Genomic DNA, 26262 nt, shown 5'->3' on the forward strand with positions numbered 1-26262 from the left:
TTCTACGACAATACGAGCTGCCTTTCGAAAGTTATTCAGATTTTTTGCTGTGGCGAACGAAGACATGCTTGCAGGCATGTTTTGAAGACATATCTTGATTTTTAATAGTTCCTCTTGAGTTTTTGCGATAAAACTGTTGGAGTAGAGCATTTGCATCATGTTCATCCAGAAAATTTTGATGAAACGCAGCTGGGGTATGTTAGATCAAATTTTTGTAAATTTGTATAATGCAAACGTGAAAATCATCAAAACAAAATTAAAAATAGGTAATTCCTATTATTCAAACTAATTGTAATAGTAGTACGGTAGGTAGTTAAATCTCTGTTGCTGTTGAAAGCGCATGCTGGTCACAGCATTATTTTTGAATAAAAAATGGATTGCTATGGAGGTAACTTTGAACAAGCAAAATTATCGTTTTTATGGGGTCGGTTTATATAAGGTTAAAAGATTTTCTGTATATTCGTAAACCGTATTTGTATACACTTAACGGTATCACGATAAACAAGCAGTTGAAAGATGATGTAATGTTACTACTTAAAGGTATTGTATAAAACTTTCATGCTAAAATTTGTTCAACATTTTTTAAACGAATAGTTTCTTGCCATCTTTAAAAATCAGGCAAATACTTTTTCGCAGGCCAGATTTAATGTTGCGGCGGGCCTTATTTGCCCTGCGGACCAGTCTTTGCTGACCGCTGTTTTATGTCAATCCTTGATCTCCATAGGGGAAGGTAGGTAAAGATGAACACGTTAAGGGAAATGGTAAAAATCTAGAGATATATAAGTGCAACGACCATGAAATTGTGCATACATTATCTTTCACTCATGTTTATCAGAAAATGTATTAAAATTTTTATATTTTCATTGATTTTTGCGTTTTTTTCATGAATGAAAAACATGATTTTTTTCGTCCAGTTTTGAAATGTTCGGGTAAGACGGCCATCTGATATGGGAAAGATGTACACCATGAAAGATAAGATAGACACCTTTAAAAAACGTTGGAAATTGAAGAGGTTTCTAGTATTTTTGCATATCCTATTGCTTTCCACATCATGGTACGTACATAAACCAATTCTAGGCCGATTGCAACGACGGTTCATTCAGCCATGAATTTAGGAATTGTAAACGGCGCGAATACATCGTAGAATGCAGCATCTAAAGCATTATTGAAATATCGCGCAGTAACAGCTGACGTTGCTCCAGCTTACAGAACAACACTCTAGAACTTCCTTTTGGGAAATACTGCACAAAAAGTCCACGACCCCAGTATTTTAAAGAGATTTGTTAATAGTTTAATATTTCTGATTTCATATTAGTGTTTCCTCTTTTTGTTGATTAAAGTTGTCCAACTCTTGGCAAGATATTGGGGTTCGCGAAGTGCGTCATCAGCGCCGAGCGAGTGATAGCATAATAAATGGCGACTATTTTGACCGGTGTTCTCGCTTATTTAAAGTGTTCGTCTTTCCCGCATTAGTGTCATGATATTTAAAACACCAGAAAACAATATTTTGTATTGTTTTCTATCTCATTCTTTCGCCAGTTTTTTCATTAATGATCACGACAACTCATTCATGAAATAAGTCTTCTGGAAATATAAACAATACAAGTTGTAGAGCTTAAGATCCGCAGTAGTCAAATTAGATCCACAAGGGTGCGCACGATTAATTAAATTTATTTTGTTCGTGGATTTAAACCATGTTGCATATATTATGCCAAAAATGTTCTTAAATGTGTCGTTTAACTTCAAGTTAGGATGCATTGTTGTTTTTTTTCGAAAATTACCTTTTTCATGCATTTATGAGAAGTGTCCACCTTACCTTACCTTACCTTATCTTACCTCGTCAACTCGTACGACTTAACAACATGCCCGTCATGGGTTCAATCCCTAAATAGACCGCGCCGCCATACGTAGGACTGACTATCCTGCTATGGGGGGGAATCAATTAGTCACTGAAAGCCAAGGCCACTAGTGGGTACAGGCAGGCCTTGACCGACATCGGTTGTTGAGCCAAAGAAGAAGAAGAAGAAGTCCATCTTACCTGCAGTGTCTGTCTTTACCTACCTTCCCTTAGCAATAATTTATGAAATCAATTTTCATCCGGCTAGCAAATAAAAAAAACGGGACAAATTAAGAATGTCCGCATATATTATGGGACATTAATTTTTGATAGGAAATGGGACTGTTTGTCTAACTAAATGAGTCAAATAAAAAAAATTCCTGTTATATGATATTTATACGTCACCCTACTGGTTAGATCTGCCTGCAAGAAATGTAAACGCTTTATTTTTTTGTTTTAAAGGTTATTGATGAAGTTTAAACCACTTTTTAATTTTTGGGTGAATTATTTCAATATACTTTGCTGCATTCGAATTAAGTTGTTTGCCCCTGTATAAAGTGCGCATATGTGTATCGGCAGAAATATTTCATAATAACGTTCATGAAATATTTCAATTTAAATGTGAAGAATTGTGAAACAAATGAATCACTGCGCTTATTAAAACTATAACAAAAACGACTGTTTCATTGTTGTTTTATAGTTTCTTTCCAACAAGAAGTAATTGGGTAAGAAGAAACGATACACAGATTACAATAAATTACAGCAGCTTTATTTCGATGTACCTGTTTCATTTGGGCGTGCATTGCTGTAAAAGCGCACTCGTCCTATGCTAGTACAATCTTATTGGTCGTATGTGATTAAAAGATAGTAGCTCACAAAAGCTCGATTGCTCAATGGTTCACCGTCATTTGCTTTGCGAAAACAATGGTACTAAATGTCAGTACAAACTCGCGTGAAAGCTCATTTTCGCAAAGCGCTTGAAAGCTCAGTAGTTAGAACAGCATAAAATCGATTCTAGCTACACTCGCTCGTATGAACGACAGTGAACCGGAGAAAAATCCGGAAGCAAAAAATTTCTTGTCGGTTTTGTTTATCATCGAAATCAATCTTCATGCAAAATCCCCAAGCAAACGGTGAATTTTACGGAAGAAGGAATTATTTACACTTTCGTGCTGCATCCGACGCTCACTTAAAGCTAGACGTTAAATACTAGTTTTCCTAGCGTAGTTTGTATATCGTAGTTGGCGATCGAGACACCAAACTGCGCTCGATCGACGGCAGCTAGCTGTGGAGTGCTTTATGCCGCTCGCTCAGGGACATTTCTTGCTGACTAGAACTGGTTGTCGCAGCAGTGCAGTGAGTGAGCGGTATAGGTTTGTGCGAAAGAACCTGCACCAAGCGCAATCCACACTGGCACCAGTTCACGTTGAGTACGTTCAGTTGCGTTTCGGGAAAGAAAGGACAGCTGAAAGGGTTGTGCTGAAACACGATGAAGAACTATGGCAGATGGGGCTCGTTTGCTCCTTGGAGACGAATAGCTATCGTCTCTAGAACAAACTTCGGCGACGGTTACCGATGTTAATCCACTCGACCGGAAGTTCCGAGCGTTCTTGCATCGGTGTCGATTGGCACTCTGGGATCTTCTGGACACGCTCACAGCGGCGACTGACTCGCCAGTAGACGTAACCCTTCGGGCAGCGGAACATGTTCGGCTGCAGACCTGATCGTCCTTGTGTACAGCGCAAGAAGGTGGAGCTGCATTTTTGATCGTCGATCGCGAAGTGACCATCAGTCGGGCAAAGCGGTTCCATCGAGCCAAGCTGCATCTGTAAGGGGAGATAATGTCATCAGCAAAGAAGACGGAGTTTTTGTTTGAAGTATTAAGAAACTTACAACCGGCAGCTGCCGTGTACTACGAAGTTGCGATCGTAATTTAGCTGCCGTGCAGCGGTCATCGCCCTCAGCAGGTGCTGTGCACTGTGTTCGGTCCTCCCTGGTAGACGGTGTCGTTGGGACAGCTAAACACGACGATGCTGTAATCGTAGCTGTTGGGTTTCTCCGTACACTGATAGAATAGATTGCAGTTCTTGGGATGACGCTTGAAGCCGGTCGGACATACGAACCGATCTTGATCTTCGTCAACTGGTGGGCATGAGCTCATGCAACCAGCTGGACACTCCTGAGAGGCCGGTTCCGTGCTTGATTCCATACCTTCGGTTGTTTGCTCCTGACCGGCAGCTTCGGTGGTCATCTCGGACTGACCCATTGTGGTCGTCTCCTGCTCTCCACTAGAAGACGTTGTTGTTTCCTGTGGAGAGGCTGTAGTTGTCTCCTGTTGGTTACTGCCAGTGGTAGATTCCTGGGCAGCCATAGTCGTTGTTTCCTGTGCGGCCATGGTCGTTGTTTCCTGTGCGGCCATGGTTGTTGTTTCCTGTGCAGCCATCGTCGTTGTCTCCTGAGCTGCCATCGTGGTCGATTCCTGTGCAGCCATCGTCGTTGTCTCCTGTGCCGCCGTCGTGGTGGATTCCTGGGCAGCCATCGTTGTCATTTCTTGGGCGGCCATTGTTGTCGTTTCTTGAGATCCTTCAGTCGTAGCAGCCGCTTGGGTAGTTTCCTGACCAGCCATGGTGGTCGTTTCTTGAGCCGCCGTATCCGTGGTCGTCATCATTTGCTGCTGTGTCGTGGTTTCTTCCTTCGGGGCAGCTGTTGTTTCGGTGCTCATGGAATCGGTAGTCGTCTCCTGCTGCCCACTGGCGGCAGTAGTCGCTTCCGTTTGCTGTGCAGTCGTCGTCATTTGTGCGCCTTCAGTCGTAGAACCTGGTTCTTCTGTAACAGAGGTGGTGGATTCAGCGTTCGATTCAGTAGTTTCCGGTGGGGCAGATTTGGAGCAATTGCGGGGTGGTTGGACGCTGTCCTCATGATTGCAGGTATTTACAGCGGGATCCCATATGGTACCCTCGGGGCAGTCGAAGTGAAAGACGGAAAAGTTTTCACCCATACCGTCCCAGTCAACGCAACGGTAGAACTTGGTACAGTCGTCCGGATTCGGAAAGAAGCCAGCCTCCGTGCAGTTCACTGGCGTCGAGGAGGAGGAAGAAGCTTTCATGCGCTCAGTGGTGGTGGGTTCGGACGAGGATTGCATGCTTTGGGTAGTTGCGGATGATGATGATGATGACGATGATGTTGTTGATGGTTGTGCGGAGGAGGTGGTAGTGGAGGTTGTGCTTTGTGTAGTGGTGGATGGGGGTTGTGTTTGGGTAGTGGTAGTAGAAGCAGTTGTGGAGGGAGCTTGTGTGGTAGTAGTGGTAGTAGTAGATGTTGTGGAAGGTGCTTTAGTGGTAGTTGAAGTAGTAGTAGTGGTAGTAGAAGCAGTAGTAGATGTAGTTGTTGTAGATGATGTTGATGATGATTGTGTTTGGTTAGTGTTATTGCTAGTGTTACCTGTCTGTCCGCCGCACATTTCAACAACATTCTCATGATTGCACGTTTGAAGCGCTTGATCCCATGCGGTACCTTCGCCGCAAGTGAAATCATACTTATTGAATCCACCCTTGCCGTTGTCTACACATCGGTAGAACTTGCGGCAATCGTCCGGACTTCCCATGAAACCCTCCTCAGTACATTCACCCGACGAAGAACCCATTGTAGTTGTCTGTTGAGAGCTTTCTGTGGTCATTTCACTACCAGCTGCAGTCGTCTCACTACCAGTTGTGGTCGTTTCACCCCCAGCTGTGGTCATTTCCTGCCCCTGTACGGTCGTCATTTCGGATGCCATTTCATTGGAGGTGGTCATCTCCTGTCCTGTAGCGCCAGTAGTAGTCGTTTCTTGGGCCGACGACGAGGCACTTGTAGTTGAATCGCTAGGAGCCGTTGTCGTTTCCTGGTTTGCTTGGTCCGTTGTAGTAGTTTGCTGATTCGCAGAGGTAGTGATAGCTTCCTGAGCTGCTGTGGTTGTCGTCTCTTGTTTGGCGGTGGTACTCTCCTGAGCGGGGGTTGTACCATCGGTGGCTGCATCGGTTGTTGCGGTGGTACCTTCACTTGTTCCCGTCGTCATGTCCGTGCCGCTCGGCTCTGGTTCAGGCTCTGGTGGACGATCGGCGCCGCAGTTGGGAATCTCGTACTCGTAGTTACAGGCCTGCTTGCTTTCGTCCCAGCCAGTGCCTTCTGAGCACGTAAACTCGTACTTCGTGTATCCTCCCTTACCGTTATCGACACAGCGATAGAACATCTTGCAGTTGGTGGGATGGGGTTTGAATCCTTCGGAATCGCATCCTTCAGATGAAGGCATTGTCGAAGTTTCGGTAGCTCCTTCAGGAGTTGTCGACGAATCTCCCGTCACCGTAGTGGATGTCTGACTCTGCGATTCAGTTGTCTGCTCCTGGGCGTTAGAAGTTGCCTCTTCCTTGGAAGCTTCAGTGGTTTGATTTTGAGTTTCGGTAGTTTGTTCTTGAGCGCTTGAAGAAGTTTCTGGCTTTGCTGCTTCAGTAGTTGATTGCGCCGTTTCTGGTTGGGCTGTTGTGCTAGTGCTGCTGGTCGTTTCCTGACTAGCAGCATCCGTGGCACCAGTGGTTAGAGACTCTGGTTCCAAGCTGCTCATTGTCTGCTCCGTTGTACTTGGCATAGATTCGGTAGACGATTGTGCCGGGGGCAAATATGTGTTGCCGGGGCCTGACGAACTTCCCGGATACTGGGAGGATGCAGTTTCACCTCCTGTGCCACACTTGGAATTTTGAACCGATGTCGGATGGTTACAGGCAAGAATGTCATTGTCCCAAACTGTTCCAGGCCCACAAGTGAACTCGTACCGATCGTATCCACCGTTACCATTGTCGACGCATCGATAGAATTTCTTGCAGTTTGAGGGATGTTCCATGAACCCTTCCTGTTCACATACACCATTACTTCCAGCGGGTACTGCGGGTGATTGTGTGGTGGTCGTAGTTTGCTGCTGACATGGGGGAACTGTGGTGGACTGTTGTCCAGGAGCAGTGGAATCTTCGGTTCCGTTCGAGCTGTTTGACTCATTTGGTCCTTCAGGTCCATTCGGCCCATTAGGTCCGTTAGGTCCGTTAGATCCTTCTGGTCCGTTAGATCCTTCTGGACCATTAGGTCCGTTTGGTCCTTCAGGTCCACCAGGGCCATTTGGTCCATCCGGTCCGTTAGGTCCGCTAGGTCCGTTTGGTCCTTCTGGTCCGTTAGGTCCGTTTGGTCCTTCAGGTCCACCGGGTCCGTTTGGTCCATCCGGTCCGTTAGGTCCATTAGGTCCATTAGAAGACTCATTGGGTCCGTCAGGTCCATTTGGTCCATTGGGTCCATTGTTTGGTCCATCAGGCCCACTTGGTCCGTTGTTTGATCCGTTTGGTCCATTCGGTCCATTACTTGATCCATCAGGTCCATTAGACCCATTGCTTGATCCGTCAGGTCCATCAGTACCATTTGGACCACTAGATCCATTTGGTCCGCTACCGTTACCTTCTGGTCCATTGGGTCCACTACCGGTTTCATCAGGGCCATGCTGACCATTTGAAGACCCTTGTCCATTTGGTTTACCACATCGTCCATCCTGTACCGCCCAATCGTGGTTACAGCTACCGGCATTATCGTCCCACACCGTACCATCGCCGCAGCGGAATTCGTATCGCGTAAACTGTCCATTACCATTCGAAACACAGCGATAGAACTTCTTACAATCATTTGGATCACCCATAAATCCATCCTCCGTACAGGCCGGGGCCATTCCCGATCCAGTTGGTTGACTAGTGCTGGAGCCGGAGCTGCCGCTACTTCCGGTAGTGGCCGCCGAGGTTGGTCGCTGTGTCGTACTTGATGGTTGTGCTGAAGGAGAAAGAGTGGTAGACTGAGTACTTTGCATAACAATCGTTGTGAGCATGGTGGTTGTTTGTGTGTTTGGAGTTGGTGTTGTGTTTGTGGTTGATGTTGGTGCGGTTGTTGTTTCTGTAGACGCAGATGGCGGCGCTGATTGTGTAGTGTGTACTGTTTGTGTAGTTGTTGCATGTGAAACGGTTTGTTCCGAGCTAGAAATAGAAGCAGAGGACTCCGTTGTCTGTGGTGTTGTGGGTTCGAGTGTAGTGATGTGCTGTTGTGTAGTAGTGCTTGTTTCCGTAGAGGCTGGTTGTGTTGTGTTGGATTCCTCTGCCACAGGTGCCAGAGTAGTTGTTTCTTGTGTTGGTGTGTTAGGGGTGGTTGATTCTTCCGGCATCGTGGATTGTTCGGTGACTGTAGGTTCTTGTGTACTCGGTTCAATAGACGTTGTTACCTGCTGCTCAGTGCTTGAATGTGCCTGTGTGCTAGATGATTGAGTAGTGAATTGTTGTGTAGCGGTTTCTTGTGTAGTGTGTTCACTGTGCGGTGTAGTTTCGGGTGAAAGTGTGCTGGGTAGTGTTGTCGACTCATCGACGGTGGTTGTGGTTTGAACGGGTGCAGATGTTGAGGGCGTAGGTTCACTCTCAGTAGTAGGTGTTTGTTGAGGTGTGGTAGATTGTGTGGGTAAGGGTGATGCGGTAGTTTCAACCGAGGAAGGTTGTGTACTAGTTTCTGTAGATGTGTTTATGGGAGATTGTGTGACGGATGGTTGCGATACTTGTGTTTGTGTGGTGTGTGAGGAGGTGGTAGGTTCACCGGTGGCAGGTGACTGTGTGTTTTGTGCTTCCGTAGAAGTAGTTGGTAGTGTAGTAGAGCTTGCAGTAGCTGTTGTCACAGTTTCTTCCTTATTCCAACTCTGTGTTGTGGAAGGTTCCGCAGCGATGCTACTAGGTGTGAGTGTTGTTTGTGTAGTAGTGGTAAGTGTACTAATTGTAACGGTGCTTTGGCTAGTAGTGGATAGTTCAGTGATTGGTAAAGCACTCGGGGAAGCCATTTCACTAGCAGGAGATTGTGTTGAGGATACAGCCGCAGTAGACGATTGAGTACTGGAGGAAGAGAGCGTTGTTGGTTCAGGTGAAGGCGTTTGTACGCTAGAGCTAGTAGTAGCAACAGTAGTAGTAGACGTAGTTGTTGTTGGCATTGTTGTTGGTGTGGTTGTTGTTTGTTCGACAGTCGTCGATGCTGTGGATGGAATTTCTGGAGCCGTGGTTGTTGTTGTCGTAGCGGAAGTTGTTTGTGGAGCAACAGTGGAAGTAGTAGTAGGGCTTTGATTGTCAATATTTTGATTCCCTGAAGATGGTTGGTTGCCTCCTGCATTCTGTTGATTATTTTCATGGCCTTGGCTGGAACCAATGGATCCTGACTGACTGTTCTGATTGTTTTCATTATTGTTGGAGCTTTGATTTGAATTGTTATTGTTCGATTGATTATGTTGACCATTGTTACTGGACCCTTGGTTTTCATTATTGCTGCCAGATCCTTGATTTTGATTAGTATTACCCTGTTGTTGGTTCGATTGATTTTGATTACTGTTGGAGCTCTGGTTATTGCTGTTATTCTGATTATTGTTGCTAGATCCTTGGCCCTGGCTATTCGACTGTTGACTTTCACCTTGATTATTGTTGCTCGATTGATTGCTACTGCTGCTGCTGCTACTACTCTGACCTTGATTCTGATTGTTTGTTTGCTGATTTTGACCTTGGTTCTGATTGCTCCATTGGCTAGTACTACTTGAACCTTGATTCTGATTAGACGATTGCTGACTTTCACCTTGATTATTGTTACTTGATTGGTTGTTGCTGCTGCTACTACTCTGACCTTGATTCTGATTGTTTGTTTGCTGATTTTGACCTTGGTTCTGATTGTTCCATTGGTTAGTACTACTTGAACCTTGATTCTGATTAGACGATTGCTGACTTTGGCCTTGATTATTGTTACTTGATTGGTTGCTGCTGCTACTACTCTGACCTTGATTCTGATTGTTTGTTTGCTGATTTTGACCTTGGTTCTGATTGCTCCATTGGTTAGTACTACTTGAACCTTGATTCTGATTAGACGATTGCTGACTTTGGCCTTGATTATTGTTATTCGATTGGTTGCTACTATTTTGTCCTTGATTTTGATTGCTCGATTGCTGACTTTGACCTTGATTCTGATTATTCGATTGATTGTTATTGTTTTGACCCTGATTTTGATTGTTTTGGTTGTTTTGGCCTTGGCCCTGATTGTTAAACTGATTATTACTTGTTGAATTGTGAGTTTGCATACTCGTTTGCTGACTTTCGCTGTGACTTTGGTTATTCCACTGAGTATTACTGTTAGATTGCTGATTCTGATTGTTCCACTGGTTATTTTGACCCTGGTTATTGCTGTTCCACTGGTTATTGTTATTTTGTCCTTGGTTTTGACTGCTTTGACCCTGATTTTGGTTGTTCCATTGGTTGTTACTATTTTGACCTTGGTTCTGATTGTTCCACTGATTATTTTGACCCTGATTCTGGTTATTCCACTGGTTGTTATTATTTTGACCTTGATTCTGATTACTCCACTGGCTACTCTGACCCTGGTTGTTGTTATTCCATTGGTTGTTACTATTTTGACCTTGGTTCTGATTGTTCCATTGATTATTTTGTCCTTGATTTTCGTTACTCCATTGGTTGTTACTGTTTTGGCCCTGATTTTGATTGCTCCACTGGTTGTTTTGGCCTTGGTTTTGATTGTTCCATTGATTGTTACTGTTTTGACCTTGGTTCTGATTGTTCCATTGATTGTTTTGGCCTTGGTTGTTGTTATTCCATTGGTTATTACTACTCTGACCTTGATTCTGATTGCTCCATTGATTATTCTGACCTTGGCTCTGACCATTCCATTGGTTGTTACTACTCTGACCTTGATTGTTGTTGTTCCATTGCTGATTCTGACCTTGATTCTGATTGTTCCATTGATTGCTTCCTTCTGACCCTTGATTTTGATTTTGCCACTGGCCGTTAGTACCCTGATTTTGATTACTCCACTGATTGTTATTGTTTTGACCCTGGTTCTGATTGTTCCACTGGTTATTTTGACCTTGGTTTTGGTTATTCCATTGATTGTTGCTGTTTTGTCCTTGATTATTGTTGTTCCACTGACTATTTTGTCCTTGATTCTGATTATTCCACTGATTACTACCGGATGAACCTTGATTTTGGTTTTGCCACTGGTTATTAGAGCCTTGATTGTTCCATTGATTATTACCACTCGAACCTTGGTTCTGGTTACTCCACTGTCCACCTGATCCTTGATTATTCCATTGATTACTGCCACCAGAACTGCTGGAACTGGAGCTGCTGCTGCTACTACTACTGCTACTACTGCTGCTGCTGCTGGAGCTGCTAGAGCTGCTAGAACTGCTCGAGCTGCTCGAACCCTGACCATTGTTTCCTTGTGTAAAAGTTGTCATGTTATTGTAGTTGCTCATCTGACTTGCTGCTGCCGTTTGGGAGCTAGTCGTGTTAGTTGTGATACCATTCTGCATCATTGAACTACTGGCCTGGGTCATGTTTCTGTCCATCGAGGCATTCGATTGACTGAACGATTCTTGGTTCACAATGTAGTCGCTTTGCGAAATCTGTGTACAGCGTTCGACGGCACTCGCATGGTTGCAGGAACTGATTCGATCATCCCACACCGTTCCATCGCCGCAACGGAATGGAAGTTTATTAAAACTACCGTCCGCTTGAGCAATGCACCGGTAGAACACCTGACAATCATTCCTGTCACCAACGAAACCGTCCTCTTCGCACGGCACTCCATCGTCTATGATTGGCTTTTTGTCCTCTTTTTCCGAATCCCCAGTGGCTGGCTGTTCCTGTCCCGTTCCGGTGGGTGAATTACCTTCCGGATTTACACTGTTTTCAGCATCGCCATTCTGTTCGAGTTCTCCATTACCCATCGCCATCGGTTCCTGCTCGTTCTGCTCCATCGTTTGTGGTTCGGGTTCCGGCGCGGCAGGTTCCGGCTCTGGTGCCGCCGGTTCGGGTTCCGGCGCTGGTCCGTCGATTTCGTTACCAGTCTCCCGGCACTCCTCTCGCTCCGAGTCGCGTGGATGTACACACACATTTTCGTTCATCGAAAAAACGGTTCCTGGTCCACAGCGGAACTTGTACGCCGTCAAACTATCACCTTCCTGAACGCAGCGATAGAACACGGCACAGTCGTTGGGATCGACGGCAAAGCCTTCCTCCTGACATTGGAATTTGGCAGCTGTAAGGAATGAAAAATAAAAAAAAATGTTAGTTTCAAAATATAACAGCATTGCATTCTTTTGAAAAATCTAAAGATGACAGTAAATCATTTACCACGTGTTAAATCATCCTTTGCCGTCGCAGTGCAGTCAAGTGAACTACTCTCAGCACCACCACAAATAAACATGTTTAACGGATGAGTGAGAGTCCGTTCATGAGTCATAAGTAATCATGAGCAATGCAATACGCAACACCCCATTGCATTAAAAGCTTGTGGCTTTGGGAAAATCATTATCTTCTAGTCGGCCAATGGTTGGACCCAAAAGCTTTGCAAGTTTTCTCAATTAACGCTCAAGAAGTTCAATAAAAAGTAGATGAATGCAGTCGCTCGGTGTCTACGATAGAGTTTTCTAATTGCGCTGGATCCCAAGCAGGGATGAGTTAAAATAAAGAAGAAAAAGAAGAAAGAGCAGCAAAAGGATAAGAAAAAAGACTCCGCTTTAAGAAAAGTTTGTCGCGCTCGTGCACGGCTCAAAAGGTCGCGTAAGCTCAGCTCGCTAAGGATAGCTTCGGAGCGGTGCTGTGCAAAGCAAAAACACAGCTGATCGCACAATGAGATGGTGTCGATGAAAAGTGTAATTGATTTCCTCGCCCATTGCGCCATCGCCAGCGCTATCGTTTGTTCCAAGAAGTAGGTTTCGCATTTCGCTCGATCGATCTGTGCCCGGGCGCAAAAGTAATGATACGAATCAGGGGGGAACCGGTGCGGGAGCGGAGCGCTTGGTGCCCCGGAACCTTTCTGCGGCGAAGCGTGGATTTTATTTTATTCTGTGCCTCTCGTCTGGCTTCAGCTGTAGTCTGTTGATGCTAGATTCTGAAGGGTAAACGTAACGCAAACACCTATCTCAGGTGCTGTCAGCGCGAACAAGATTATCCCTTTATAACAGTCAATAAATCAGCAGTTGAAAAGGGACTCTCCTCCTCGGTTTGCAGATCTTGAGTAGGTCTTCGTTTCGTTTTGCTTGTTTCTTCCTTCATTTTCCGCCCCGTTCGTTCAGCATCGCAACCATCGTGGTGGAAAAACGCAGAGCTCCTATACATTTCTTCCAGCCTGTTGCCGCGATGGAGTATTTTACTAGGCGCCACAAGCCGGGCCCACTCCCCCTGAACCAAGTCTAGCCATCGTTTATTTATGCGTTCGAAACACGATAAACCTAATTGGATGTCATCTTTGGATTTTCCATCACTGCGATAGCCGGGCTGATGTAGGCAATTCTAAACGGTTTCTCGAAACGGAGCAGCATCACTGCGGGGTTTTGATATTTGATACACTTCGCTCATGAAGAGCTTGCCCAGTGATTTCGGACAGCTTTTTTCCAATAAAATCATCCACTGCTTGCTTGTTGAACTGAAACTACGCCTGACGAGTCACACTTACTGAGACACCTTGCAGAGTGGTAAGAAAAATTCACCGATTCTCAACACCAGCCCACCAACAGGCAGGCGGCTATAGGGTAGAGAAGGGATACAAAAAATTAATTCAACACTTGAAGCGACGGGACAGGACAACCGGTTCCGGTGGACAGTACTGACGGTGGTGCAGATTAGCGATTGATTAAAGCGTTTCAATCTGCATAAATTTACACCTCATTATGTGCAGCGAGCGCGACAGAGCAGGATAGCAGTCCGGTAGCAGTAGAAGTTGTAAATCGAGCCTCATTTAGCGCGATAAGGTGTGACAAGGTGTTTAGATAATGACGGGTGTGCGTGGGTGTGCGAAGCGAAGTGTGCCCGACCGTCTGCGAGCTACGGGGGGAGGTAGTTTGATTGAGAGATTAGAATAATTGAACGCGCTTTCGTCTTAAGCCCACGCAAACTGTGTGTTTGTGTGTATGAGAATACTTTGTTTTATGTCGTTCTACTTCACGCTTGTAGGTGATGGTGTGAAGATAGCAAACAATAGGCCACCTTTTTCATCTGACCGCGAAGTTGAATGACGCCGGTCCTTGAGCCTGTTTTGCATTTCAGCATTCTAGGGGTTTGAGGCCCTGACTCAAGTGCCTCCGGTGTGGTAAAACGTTGGTGGTTAACAACAAAAAAAGGCGACTTGCAAATACTGAAAGGTGGAATATAAAGCGTCCCACTGAATGGGCTAATTTAATCGAACGCGCACGGAGCGAAAGGCGGCGGAATAGGGAACACATTGAACGCATCGGCAGCTATTTGAATGTTGGGCCCCCTATTTGAAAGTGCGAGTGCATGAAATTGAATTTTCCACATGGTTGTGCGGCACTGGGGAAAGCAATTGTTGCTGAAGGTGGGTGACCGAACCATCGATTAGAAAGAAGAAAAAAAAAACACTGGAAATCCTATTTGCTGCGTACGGCTTCGGGCGGAGCAGAAGGGCGGAAAATATGGATGGGGTCCCACTGGCTGGTTGGTTGTTGTAGCATTAGAGGAAATTGCTTTTTTCCCCTTCTGTTGTTGTGTACTCCAACTCTCCCCTCTAAGCGAAGTCGTTCGGTGTGATCATATCGTTTATGTTTGGATTCTGCTCGGTGCGCGAAGGTGGAAAAGTTTTAATTTGTACCCATCGGTGAAAGCACGGCCGCTACTCGGGGAGAGCGATCCGAATCACGTTCTAGACATGGGAAGCGTTGAGCAGGTATTTGGAAAATTCAATTGCCTGCACTTGTTTTGATTCCGGGTGCTCTACACATATCTGGCTTATTTTGTGTGAAAGAAAAGCAACGGGAGGACAAAATTGGCGCATGTAATTTGATTTCCCGTTGTCTTCGTTTTGGCACAGAGTGCGCAAACAGAGTAGAAAGTAAGCAGTGTGTAAGCAGCGATCTTAGCGTGGAGTTTTTCGGAATTGGAATTTGTGAATGCAATTTGACTTCCTTCCTTACCGCGGCAAACTCGCACGAAAACACATTTCTTACACCACAAACATGACGGAAAAACAAACGACAAACGAGCGGCACCGCTGCACGCTCGACGAAACTGGGCGGAAGCGTATTTATCATTCCGCAAAAGTCGCTTAAAACTAAGGAGCCCCAAAGTTCTGCTCCGACGTAAAGCTCCAGAAGGCTTCACCGAAGTGGGAAAAATAAAAACATTTCATCATTTGTTTACGACAGCAGCAGCAGCAGCAGTAGCAGTGATACTGACTCAACGAGCTGGCGCAAATTGTCGCGAGGAGGATGGCGGATGAAGAGACTCGCAATACGCCAACCGACGCACCGAACGCGTTCCAAAAACAAATAAATAAGAACATGCGCAAAACAATGAGCGATGTAAGAACAAATAAAGATGTTTCATTTCCAGACCCCCCGGGATTCTGGCACATCTGTCAAAAAGTTTGCTCCTTCTACCTCTTCCCATGGGTCGAGAGGTGCATGCTTAAGCGGGGACGAATCATTTCTCACCAGCATTAAATCATAATACTCAACTAAAGCTGCAGCCAGCTTATTGCTGGCTTAGTAAATCCCAGTCGGAAGGCACGACAATCAAACGCCGTGTACCGTGCTTCCGGAGGCGGCGGCACCAAGTTTCGTCCCGCATCCTGCACTCCGCTCCTACCCAATCTCGCAACCACCAGCAGCTGGTTGAATTTCGCACGAACCCCAAAACTTAGCGCCCGGTGCTTGTAATCCGTTCCGGCCGGGAGCATTTCCGCTTATATTTGAAACGATTCTTAGGGTTGCGCGACAAACGACAAGCGCCTTCGTTTATGATCTCCCACGAGCATATATCCTTTAGCCGTTGCAGGCCACGGGGTCGGGAATGGCCGCGATAGATTGCAGCGATATTGCACCGAGCGAAATGAAATAAAAACACGATCGTTGCTGATGTTTGGGAATGGGGTTTTGTTCCTTTTTTTAGGGGGCTCCACGGACCGGAATAGCGAGGAACTTTATCATTTAACGAAGCGAACTGCTCTGCGATGTTTCTTTCGTTTCGTGAAGGACAGGGGATTTCATCTTTTGGGAAATTCCGTTTTTTGAACAAGCTGTAAACATTCATGGCAATTAATTGGTACGCATTTGGAATTTGAGTGCAAGGACACATTGTTGTCTAGTGTGATTACAGCAAAGTACCCAAAAACCCTGCTAATCCAAAGTATGCGCCCACAAGCAAACGGGACAGTAATGAAGATTATAATTATTAATTTCTTTCGAGCCCCAGCACCGGAGCATTGCCGAGACACGTGACACCGGTTCCCACAACTGAACCTGAAACAGTTCCTCGTGCGATTTTGTATCCCAGCAGTATCAGTGCGGCCGGTAGTTTGTAATAAACCGTTCCACAGACTGGATAGGAATGAGAGTAAGTTATCACTTGCTTCTGCAGCTTCTGACGCTCCCAGTATATTGCTCCACACTGTGCCGACCAACCATCCGCTCAGGCCTGGGGGCAAACGAAAATGGGGGGCACAAACACTCTATTTCGCGGGCGGAAGGGCATCACCCACCAGGCACAAGTATTTCAGCTCCAAACACACATACCACATACAAGAGCCGTGCGTGAACGTGCACTAATAACACGGGGCCATCACGCGCATTAGTCTCCCTTGCGCTCCGGTCCTTAGACTAGGTCTGCCGTTGGCGTTGCGCATCCGAGGGAATAAATTATTAAATCTGATTATTTATAATTGTATGATATTATTTATTAGCCCCGGTATCGTGTGACTCGTTCAGATTTATTCGCACACGGTACCGCCTCCGGCCTCCGTCGATGCAGCGGGTGGCGGTGGCGACCGCTAGTTTCCCTTCTCCGAAGTCGAGATGAGCGGATGTTTGCGTTCTCAGGGTGTGAAAACTGGCGGAAAATTTACAAGCTTCACCGTTGCGCCTACGGTGCGCTTGAGCTAAGGGCGATCGGAAGGTCGGTTGCATCTTACCCAAGCGCGTTGTTTGTTGGACTCGGGATGGGTTGCCAAGCGTGGTCGGCCCAGCGTTTGGAACAGGTTTGGCTCAGCGCTAGGACTATGGTCAGCAAACGCTCGGCATGTCGGACGTCAGCCTTCGATGCGATTATGAGTGCACTTTGACTGCGAATAATTTTCACCCTGCCCTGGTGTCGTCGGGCAAGTTGTGCCGGTACTGGTGCTGGATGTAGCTCCGTTTCCTCCCGTTACAGGAGATTTGGCACACCAGCTCACGCTGCTTTGGCTCGCCTGCCGTGCAACGGTGTTAGTTTCCCACACGCGGGAGTCCCATTCCCAGACACGAGAGACGAGCGCTGGTGTAAATGCATATCGATACATTTACAGCCCCGACCAAACCAGGCCCCGGAGAAACGGTCAGGCCGAGTAGAACCCACACACTGTAGCAGCAACTGTAGCATTTTCCGTTCGGTGGAAAAGCACCGCAAATCATAGCTACGATCGACTGATGACTGGTGATTTATTTGCTGTTTGTTGGTCGGGGTGAAATGGTATTTTGATCCGCCAATGTGCATAATAAATCAGTGCATTTTGATGCAAAAGGGCAGCAGTCGGCATTGGTAGATCGATTTACGGAAAGCGCCCACAAAATGGCCCCCGCGCTAGATGATTGTTTATTTTGCGATCATTGCGATCGGTGTATGTGTGTATGTGTGCGAGGTCGTGGTGAAGCATTGTTTAATGGTTGATGAAAATCAATATAAGGAGTATTAGTGTACGGGGTAAACGAGCTTTTTCGATTGCATAAACGTGATTTGTTGAGTGCTGATGAGTGCTGAGTGAGTGAGGTTATTTAACGCGCTGAAATGAAGGCAAATGGTGTCAGGAACAGGTCGATTTATAACCACGTTAAATTCATTATGACATATTTAACTAAGCTCGCTTAGTTGAAACAGAAAAAATTGTACCACAAAGTAGCTACGTTTTTTTTCTTATTACTGGGTTATGTTGAGAATGGGAGCTTAATTGAACCATCTCATTGTTGGCTTGTGATAAAAAAAAATCCAATTCTATGTTCCTGTAAATAGAAGTTTCGTTAGATGCTATTTATAGTACTAAGGATGGATTGCAAATCCAAAAAAAGAGGATTTAATTCCTATTTTTTGCTGCCTGATGTGTCACGAGAGTTTCAAACACGCGAAAGAAAAATCTGCCTTTCGGGCAAGGAATAAGTTTGCCAGCAAAGAGATGTGCCAATATGCGAACCGAAAACTCTTGGATCGGCGTAATAAAACGACAAGAATTTTCGTAACGAAGAGAGGCTGACGGGTAATGAAAAACTTTTTGGCGCAACCCGCTCCTTTCAGATTGAAAAAAATACCGAAAAATAAAACTTCTCCACTTGCAGCTTTTCCCAGGCACCCCAGGGGCGGGGTGGTGCGGGAAGCAAAAGCCCATAAATATTATCGGTTATAATTCATCGCTGTTGTCATATTTTGTTCAGTGTTGTCACTTGGTGCCGTCTTCATCCGGTGGCAATAAAAAAGGATGTGATCCTCGACATGACCGTGTGAAACTTTTTTTTTATTGTTTATTTTAGTTTGGTCGAGACTCCGTTCTTTTCGACCAAACTTTCCACCGGTCAAAAGCTCTAGCACGAGCTTCACGGCAAAGCGAAGAAAGAAGGTCGTGAAAATATGGACTCCTTAATTGCTTTTATACGCGACAGCTGCCGATGAGCTTCGTACCTGAATCTGCCACCTCGATCTCGTCCTCGGCAACACCCCATCGTGATCCACCGGTGGCCATACGAGAAGGTACGAGCCGCGCCTTACCGGCAGCTATTGACATGATAGAGTCACACATACACACACAAAGCACACGTGAAAAAGGGTTTGGCTGAAGGGCCGTAAAAGTATTCCATACCAAAACTACCTTTCTCTCAGTTTCCCCCCTTCTCGCGCCATTTGGCACTGACAAACGTCAAACGAAACAATGGAACGAAGCACATTCCTGCTGACACAATCTCGGCACCACTTTAGTGGCTGCACGACGGTAAAAATACAGCTTATGGGGCGGATGTTGTCGGAGTTTTCGGATAGCATTTTTGGCACACTCGGTGTTTTAAAGGGTTTGAGGTGTGGCTGGAAGCATTAACTCCCCTCTCCCGCATCCCGTGACCGTGGCATGGCAGCCAATAATGGAGGATAGTTTACCTCCCGGAGCAATTGCCACAACTATGAGGTGCGTTACAACTGATGCCGTTATACCTACCTCCACCTGGCCACTTGATAGCTTAATCAAGCGGTCCCGGGTTAATCTACAGGTGCCGGCGAAGTTGGCGATAAGATTGACACCTGAAGCCACGAACAGCCCGGGTGAAATGATCGTAAATGTTTATTCGCCGCGTATCGTAAGAAGCTTGGCGGTATCGTATCATCGTAAAAAGCCGTAGCCGAGAGTGGTTGGGTAGCGCGTGTCGTAGCTTTAAAAACATAAACAGAACCATTTCCAGCGGCTGAGATGTCCGGAAGTGTCCGGGAGGGAGAATTATGGGTGAAAGATAAAAAGGGAAAACGGGCTCGACGAAAAACGCAACCGCGACCGACCGATTCTAATCATGCAACTTTCAACGAAGCGGGCGCTGTAGACAAGCGACGAGTAGACGTGGCGGCTGGGTCGATGTCCTTCGCCCGCAAGGGTGCCGACCCGCAAGGGCTGGGATTAATGTAATCGCAATAACAGTTACAAATGATAATAAACTCCAACGCGTCACGACCCAGCAGTCCGGCTGGGTACGCGTGGTGGTGCGAAGGGGGGGGGGGGGTAGTTGCCTCGGCGTTTTGCGTAAGTGCCGTCAAGGAATGGCTCGTCTCCAAATGTGCCTTTCAGGCGAATCTCTCGAAGAACCGCTCCTTCCCCTTCCTTTCCCCCCGGACAGTAGTTTTCTGCCCAAGGACCTTTACGCATGACCCCGACCCCGTGCTCGAGGCTCGATGAGCTAAACGGTTGATAAAGGTCGAGGATACCTCGTCTTTTGCAGCCTGCCGGCCTGGAAAGTAGCACTAGCAGCAGCAGCAGCACCAGTGCTGATAATGATAATGATCATCGTTTCGAAATTATACCCTCAATTGCCGGTGGAGTGGACTATTATTACAACCGCACACTAAGGTACACTACAGGCAGCAGATGGGCGAGAAGATGTGCCGCGCCGTGCCGAGGTCTCGTTAGTAGCAACGCGGCGAACCGTTTATTTGTCCTGCCTTGCCCAGTATTTCCTTCCTTGGTTTTACTCTGCCACGGAATGCACCGTGCTGTAGGGATGACGATGACGGGCCACCCCACCCGCTCATTCTCCCCGTTGCCGATTGATTGCCGCCGAGCGTTGGAAAGCGTGGAAGAAGGTGTGTGATTTTTCACTTCATTTCTGCCGTCGTTTTTAATTTTCACTCAGTTAAACTGATCGTTGTTGACGTTTGATGGTCGGTTTGGAGTGTGTGCGTGCGTTGTGTGGTATTTTTTTGCGCTTCCTTCGCTTAAACAGGTTTAATACTGAGCGGCAAGACACTGAGCAAAAAAAAACGAGTAAATTGAAATCTCTGTTCGAGGAGGGGAGGGATAAAAACGAACAACAACACCGACGCATTGGTGGCTAATTGGGAAATTGATATCTCGGGAGCATCACGCATGAACTGACCGGAACGCTCATGTAATGTAATGCATCCGCTGATAGGCGTTGACAGAACGAGGGAGAGAGAGAGCGAGAGAGAGCGCGAGAGAATGAGAAAGGCGAGGGGAGTGGTGGAGCGATAGAGCGCATTCGTGCTATGATCGTATTACGGATAATTTAGCTTTCATTTGCTTATTGTAGCGTAATTGATAGAGTCGAGGTTCATCATTATTAAGAAGTCCAGTTATTAAGATCATGGTGGGTCTGTTTGGACTCGCTGTGTGTCGTCGTAGAGCAAAAAGGGTTCAAGGAAGTTTGTTGTTTTTCGTTTTGTATCTCTGCTTTGGACTCGGGTTTCCTCACAATACTCATTAAAGAATACCAAGCAATTTAACTTAAAATGTGGTTTTTTATTGAAAACAAACGCATTAATCATTATAATCGGATTATTTAGGGTTTGTATTCGATATTTTGATTCTATTTATTCTTAGAAATGTGTGCTTGTAGACCATAATTGTACGCAGGAAAACTACCAAATCGAGTATTTCAAATGTTTTGATAACTTGAATTGGGTTTCTTTTGCAAAGGCTAAATGCTACAGGCTAGAGGTTAAAATGATTTTTAATGTACAAATTAACTAGCATTTGAAAAAGAGATGTATTGCATTGAAATATTTCATTATTTTTCATATTTTTTTGTTTTCTCTTTGCAGATTCCCTTTGCGAACGTGAGTTTTCCGGCATTTGAAGAAGGCGGCGGGCTTCCCAATTTATACATCCAGTCAACCTGTTGATACTTTTCTTTTGATGTTTTTGTAATAAATAATTAGGGAATATTGTGATGTCCTGAAACACTGAATTAAAGTTTGAAAAACAATAAAAGTCTTGTACATTTTTAAACTATCTTCTTAACATGAACGACCATCAGCACTAGTGCACGCGGACCCTTAATGGTACTTTTCAGCATTGGCTTCAATTTTCGAACAACAAATCCAATATAACAAACCTCCCGATTGGGTGAGTAAGCTTCTAAACATGAATCTCCCCTTACACTATCGCGTTCGTGCTTCCGCAGAGCTTCAACGTTCAACTAACAAACAGCCAAACCAGACTCCAGAGTAATCGCCCCGAGGTGTTATGAGCAAGTGGCCAGCCTACGATAGGAAGTTCCTTCCCGATGCGACATTAGCTACGCGCAAAGCCACAATGTGCGGTTTATTCTAGCCCGGGCTCACCGTTATTTCAACCATCTGCACCCCAACCGTCATCCATCTGCCTAATTGTATTGGCATCATCGATACTTAATCGTAGCCACAGTGCCACCCGATTCTGCCTTGACCTCGGTGTGACACGGCGCTCGATGCAATGGTGGCACAGTGGCCATAAGCTTCCCCTTCCCCGCCTCCCCGTGCCACTCCCACCAGACAGTCTCCGAAGCCCTGCGGCAATGCGTCGCGCGCTGTGCGGGTTGGTTGGCCTCGTCCCGACTTCATTAATGAACTGGTTTGACAGAAGTCATTTCTTGCCGCTACGCAAGAGGATGCACGTCCCTGCTCATCGGACGGCTGTGCTTCTAGGGCACTGTGAGTGCAACGACCCGAGCTACAGCGATGCAGATCGGGACACACTCAACCCGACCCGACCACCACTTGTTAGTGTATCGTTATGAGCAATTGCATTTGCATAAAACCGCAATAAATATCGGTTTTAATTGCACTTGGAAGACACGGTACGGTGTTGTTTTGCGTCGGAGAAATTGGCGTCGCCCAGGACCCAACACCACTTTTGCCCGGTTCTGGTTTCTGTAGCTGGCAGAACGCACCGTTGGGTGTGCGTGTAAGGCTGCGAGTGTTGGATGAATGATGGCCACCAAGATCGCGGGTCAGATCGATATCGAGCTGTGAAGGATGCGCATTTTCGCGGTTGGTATGGAAATTCGGCCCTCTGGAAGGCCACGGTTCCTGCTGCGTTTCGGATCGGTTTCGCTGCGCCGCCATTTCCGGTGTCCTACCCGAGGGCCGATGGCAAATGGATAAATATTATTCCATACATAAACACGATCATCAATCACACCGTCGCACAGTGCCACCATCGCGCGTTGTTGATGGCACTTTTTTTCAAGTGTCCTCTCGCTCCCAAAGTTCTGTACAGAGACCGTTTTTTGCTCCCTTTCCTTCTCTCGGAAGATTACTCACCATTTCAAGGTTGGGACGAACAGGTAGCTATGTGGGAAAGGGAGGGGATCATTCCATAAGCAACATTGACTTTTTCCGCCCCACCCGTAGCGGTTGTTGGTAAGGTTTATTTATTTTCATTCGCCATTGACTCGTAATATTTTTCTATCGACGTGGAAAGCGCGCCTGCCAACGGTAACGGAAGCCCACAGCTTGATGACATTCTCGTGATGGGGTAGGGAGGGGGGGGGGGTAAAAGGATTGGCTGAGCATATACGAACAAATTGAACTCACGCGAAACGTGTGCTTGTATGGCTCGTCCTGAACGTTTTGCTTTAGTGTGCCGATAGCCGTACGGAATAGGCCGACCATTGGAAAAGCCAGACAGGAAAGTAGTCTCTGTGTGTGTGCGTATGTGTGTGTGTGTGTTACGTTCTCCCCGAGTAGAGTGCACACTCGAGATCGTTTTGCAGAGAATGGTTAATGGATTCGTCGGAACTTGGCTAGGAGGCGGCCCCTCGAAAGGATGGGCGGAAAAATGGGCTGCCGGTGGGAGGCAGATTTGAATCTAAAATGGATTCTGCAACAGAGATGCAATTTTCAATCGGTCAAAATCGATCACTGAAGTGGAGTGGGTTACGAGTTCCTGTCTTTCTGTGTGTGTGTGTGTGTGTCTGCATGCATTGGGGGAGGTTAAAGGGAGCCGAAAGGGTGGGTTAGAATCGCCCGGCTGGGCCAGTATTTCCGAGTGAACCAGCTGGCTGTACCATGGAAAGGATATGATGGGTGTCATCGCATCGTCAGCGGTAGCACGGTTAGGTTACGAACGGTTTTGGTCGGATTTCGGAAGCAACGGAGGCAGGTTGGAGCGTACTCCCAACCTCCAATCCAACGCTGTCAACGTCGGTTTAGAAAATATTGCAAATGCTTTGCAAACACGGAGAAACCCACGTACGGGTGGGAGAAGCATAAAAAATATCAATTTTTATATAGAACTCTGTATACTGTTTTCCTTCAGCTTTAACCTAGATCGTAATAGAAAACCCATCAAATGCAGTGTGCTAGCGCTGCGGGCACTGGTAGTGGTGGGAGCATTTTTGCCTCAATTCGATGAGGCGAGTGATGCGTGAATCTTTGCCCAGTAAAGTCACAAAGGCGACCAAAGTAGCCACTTGTCAAACAGTACAAACAAAATGAAAAAAATGAAAAAGGCACGTTACGGCACCACTTGCACGGCAGCTGCTGGAAGTCATTCGGCCCGAATGCAGTGTGTGACGTTTACGATGTGTATCTACAGGGTGGACGGCAACTGTGCGGCCTTCATCGATGCCAATGCGTCTGACAGAGCATAGACTCGGGGACTTGGGAGTTGATTGCATTTTGGAGTTTCACATTTTGACAGGTTAATTATTGCGTTGTTGTTGCGCTATTCTTTTGTTTGTTTTAGAAATGCATCACCATAGTGCAATGGCGGTTATGCAGGTAATTTGCTTCGAAATAAAAAGACATTTTGATTCAACTATCAGTTGCACTGCTAGCAATAGAAAAAAATTGACAGGCAATAAATGAAACTCGTAGCAAAGTTATCCCCGTGAAGAGAACGAGGATGACAAAAATCACCTTCTACACGGTAACGCTTCAAATGATTATGTTTGCATTACACTTGCCACACATTGCTGCCTACACAGTCGGCCAAGTGGATGAGTACTCCAACTACAGATGGTTTGATTGTTTCAATTGATTCTCCTGTCACTCATTTCTCTTTCTCTCTGTTTGCTTCTTACACCTTTCATAAATGCACACGTCACACGATTCATCATCTGCGGTTTTGTTTTTTGCAGGCTCGCGAGTCCCCAGCCGACAGTGCCACCCGGCAGCAAGGCCGGCAGCCGCAAACATCATCGCAAAAGACGATGAGCAGGCTAGGTAGGCGCAAAGAAACTGCCACGAAACAGCAACACAGAATAAAGCATAGTTTGCCTTTCAACGTGTCGGAGTGACGCCTGTCTTAAGCCTCGCACGTCGGCCGGGCTCGACTCGACGTCTCATTTTCAACCGCGCGTGTGTGCGGTTGGGCCGCGCAGACGTGTTGCCGTTGGCGCTCCACACCGTACGAAGAGGCTCGACGTCCTCGGTGATAAATAGCTCTGAAGAGGCCTACCGCCCTTCGTTGGCGGGTTGCTGAACCGAGCCAACGAGACACGCGGGCTTAGCGTCAAACGAACGATTATTTATGTTGGTTTCTTTGTGCCACTGCCACGGCCCTTCCCGCAGCACAACTGGCTCGGGAAGGACTCACTGTCAAGGTCGTTTCTCTGTCTCTGTCTGTGCCCAGAAGGTGTTGCGAGCCACGGTAATTGACATAACGGAGGCTGGTGTACAAACGGAGGCTGGCCCACAATAATCGGTTGCGCCGTAGAAACAGATGTCTTTGGGAAAGAAAATTGAACGATCTCCCTTCCCCTGCTCGCGAGAGATAGTGAAAAGAATTCGCCCAGACGACGCACGACGACGACGAGGTGAGCATGAATTATGTAAGGCAGTTTGGACGGCAAACGTTCGCCTTTGAAAGAAAGCAGCCCACCCAGCTGATTTGATTTTTGCCATTACACCCACTACAATTAGTTGCTGGTTAATGTTACCTTCGGCCGTTGCTGCTAGTGCTGCCAACGTAAGCAGCATCGCGGACCAGACGATCCGCTTGTTCGCCATCGTGTTAGCCAGCTCTCGGCCCTGACTTCAGTAGATCGTCCGCTCGTACGATGATGAAGTTATTCTGGAAAGAGGAAAAAAATGGTAATAGTAAAAGGTTAATAAGAGCTTTGCAAAGTTTAACGTAATTAGTCGCCATCAGATCACTTTCCGATACGATAATTTAAAACGCGATGCACTCAACAGGTAAACTTAGTAGCGTGCACAGCGAGCTGCTGTGCTAGTGTTTCGATTAGCTGCATTACATGATAATAAAATTAGTTATGTATCTTTGCACCCGGATCGGCACGTACAGCGTTTGCCGATTATTACAGTCGATTTATAAACAAAATAAGGTGAAACAAATATACCCGCGCGCGATTGTGGCATTCCGTGCGGAGGGGAGACAAAAGAAAATGGGGGAGGCCAATTTGCATTGAATGCGTTCTTTATGGCCCCGTGTGATGTGCCCTACCAGGGGGAGTGCTGAATGCATTTCGCCTATGTGACGAACAGCTAATTAAATGTCATTTGAGTAAGCACCTGGTACGTCCACCGGCCGTGAGACCGCGGGTGCAAAGGGTGAGAGCCGTACAGGGACGGTTATGCAGAGTGATGTTGAAACACGCATTTTTCTCGCTTCCGCATCGAATCGCCTTTCGTTGCGCCTTTCTCACCTCCCACGAGAATGCAAATGCAATTTATGCAAGACGAAGTAGGCGAGCAGCAACCATTGAGTGAGATAGAAAATACGCACAGGAAGCTGCACTTAATTGCATCGCGCTCGGCGATGCTACGTGGGAAGGGCTGAACCGTTGCAGGCCGTCGCGGGATGGGTGGTCAAAGGATGCGTCAATGTCAGGATGTGGTCAGTCAGGGGTGGGGTGAGTGCGG

General features: G+C 46.5%; 1 protein-coding gene across 1 annotated transcript in view; it reads right to left on the reverse strand.

Annotated features, from left to right (window-relative positions):
- Nucleotides 1-2578: 2578 nt before the first annotated feature.
- LOC120895016 (serine-rich adhesin for platelets-like) overlaps nt 2579-26262 on the reverse strand; it is a 54959-nt gene continuing 31275 nt past the window's right edge. The window contains 4 exon segments of the mRNA XM_040297980.1: nt 2579-3663; nt 3731-3832; nt 3834-11962; nt 25320-25453. Coding sequence (XP_040153914.1) covers nt 3385-3663; nt 3731-3832; nt 3834-11962; nt 25320-25389 — 8580 coding nt within the window. The 5' untranslated portion in view covers nt 25390-25453 and the 3' untranslated portion in view covers nt 2579-3384.

Source organism: Anopheles arabiensis, chromosome 2, assembly GCF_016920715.1.
Source record: "Anopheles arabiensis isolate DONGOLA chromosome 2, AaraD3, whole genome shotgun sequence".
In the NCBI taxonomy this organism is placed as follows: domain Eukaryota; kingdom Metazoa; phylum Arthropoda; class Insecta; order Diptera; family Culicidae; genus Anopheles; species Anopheles arabiensis.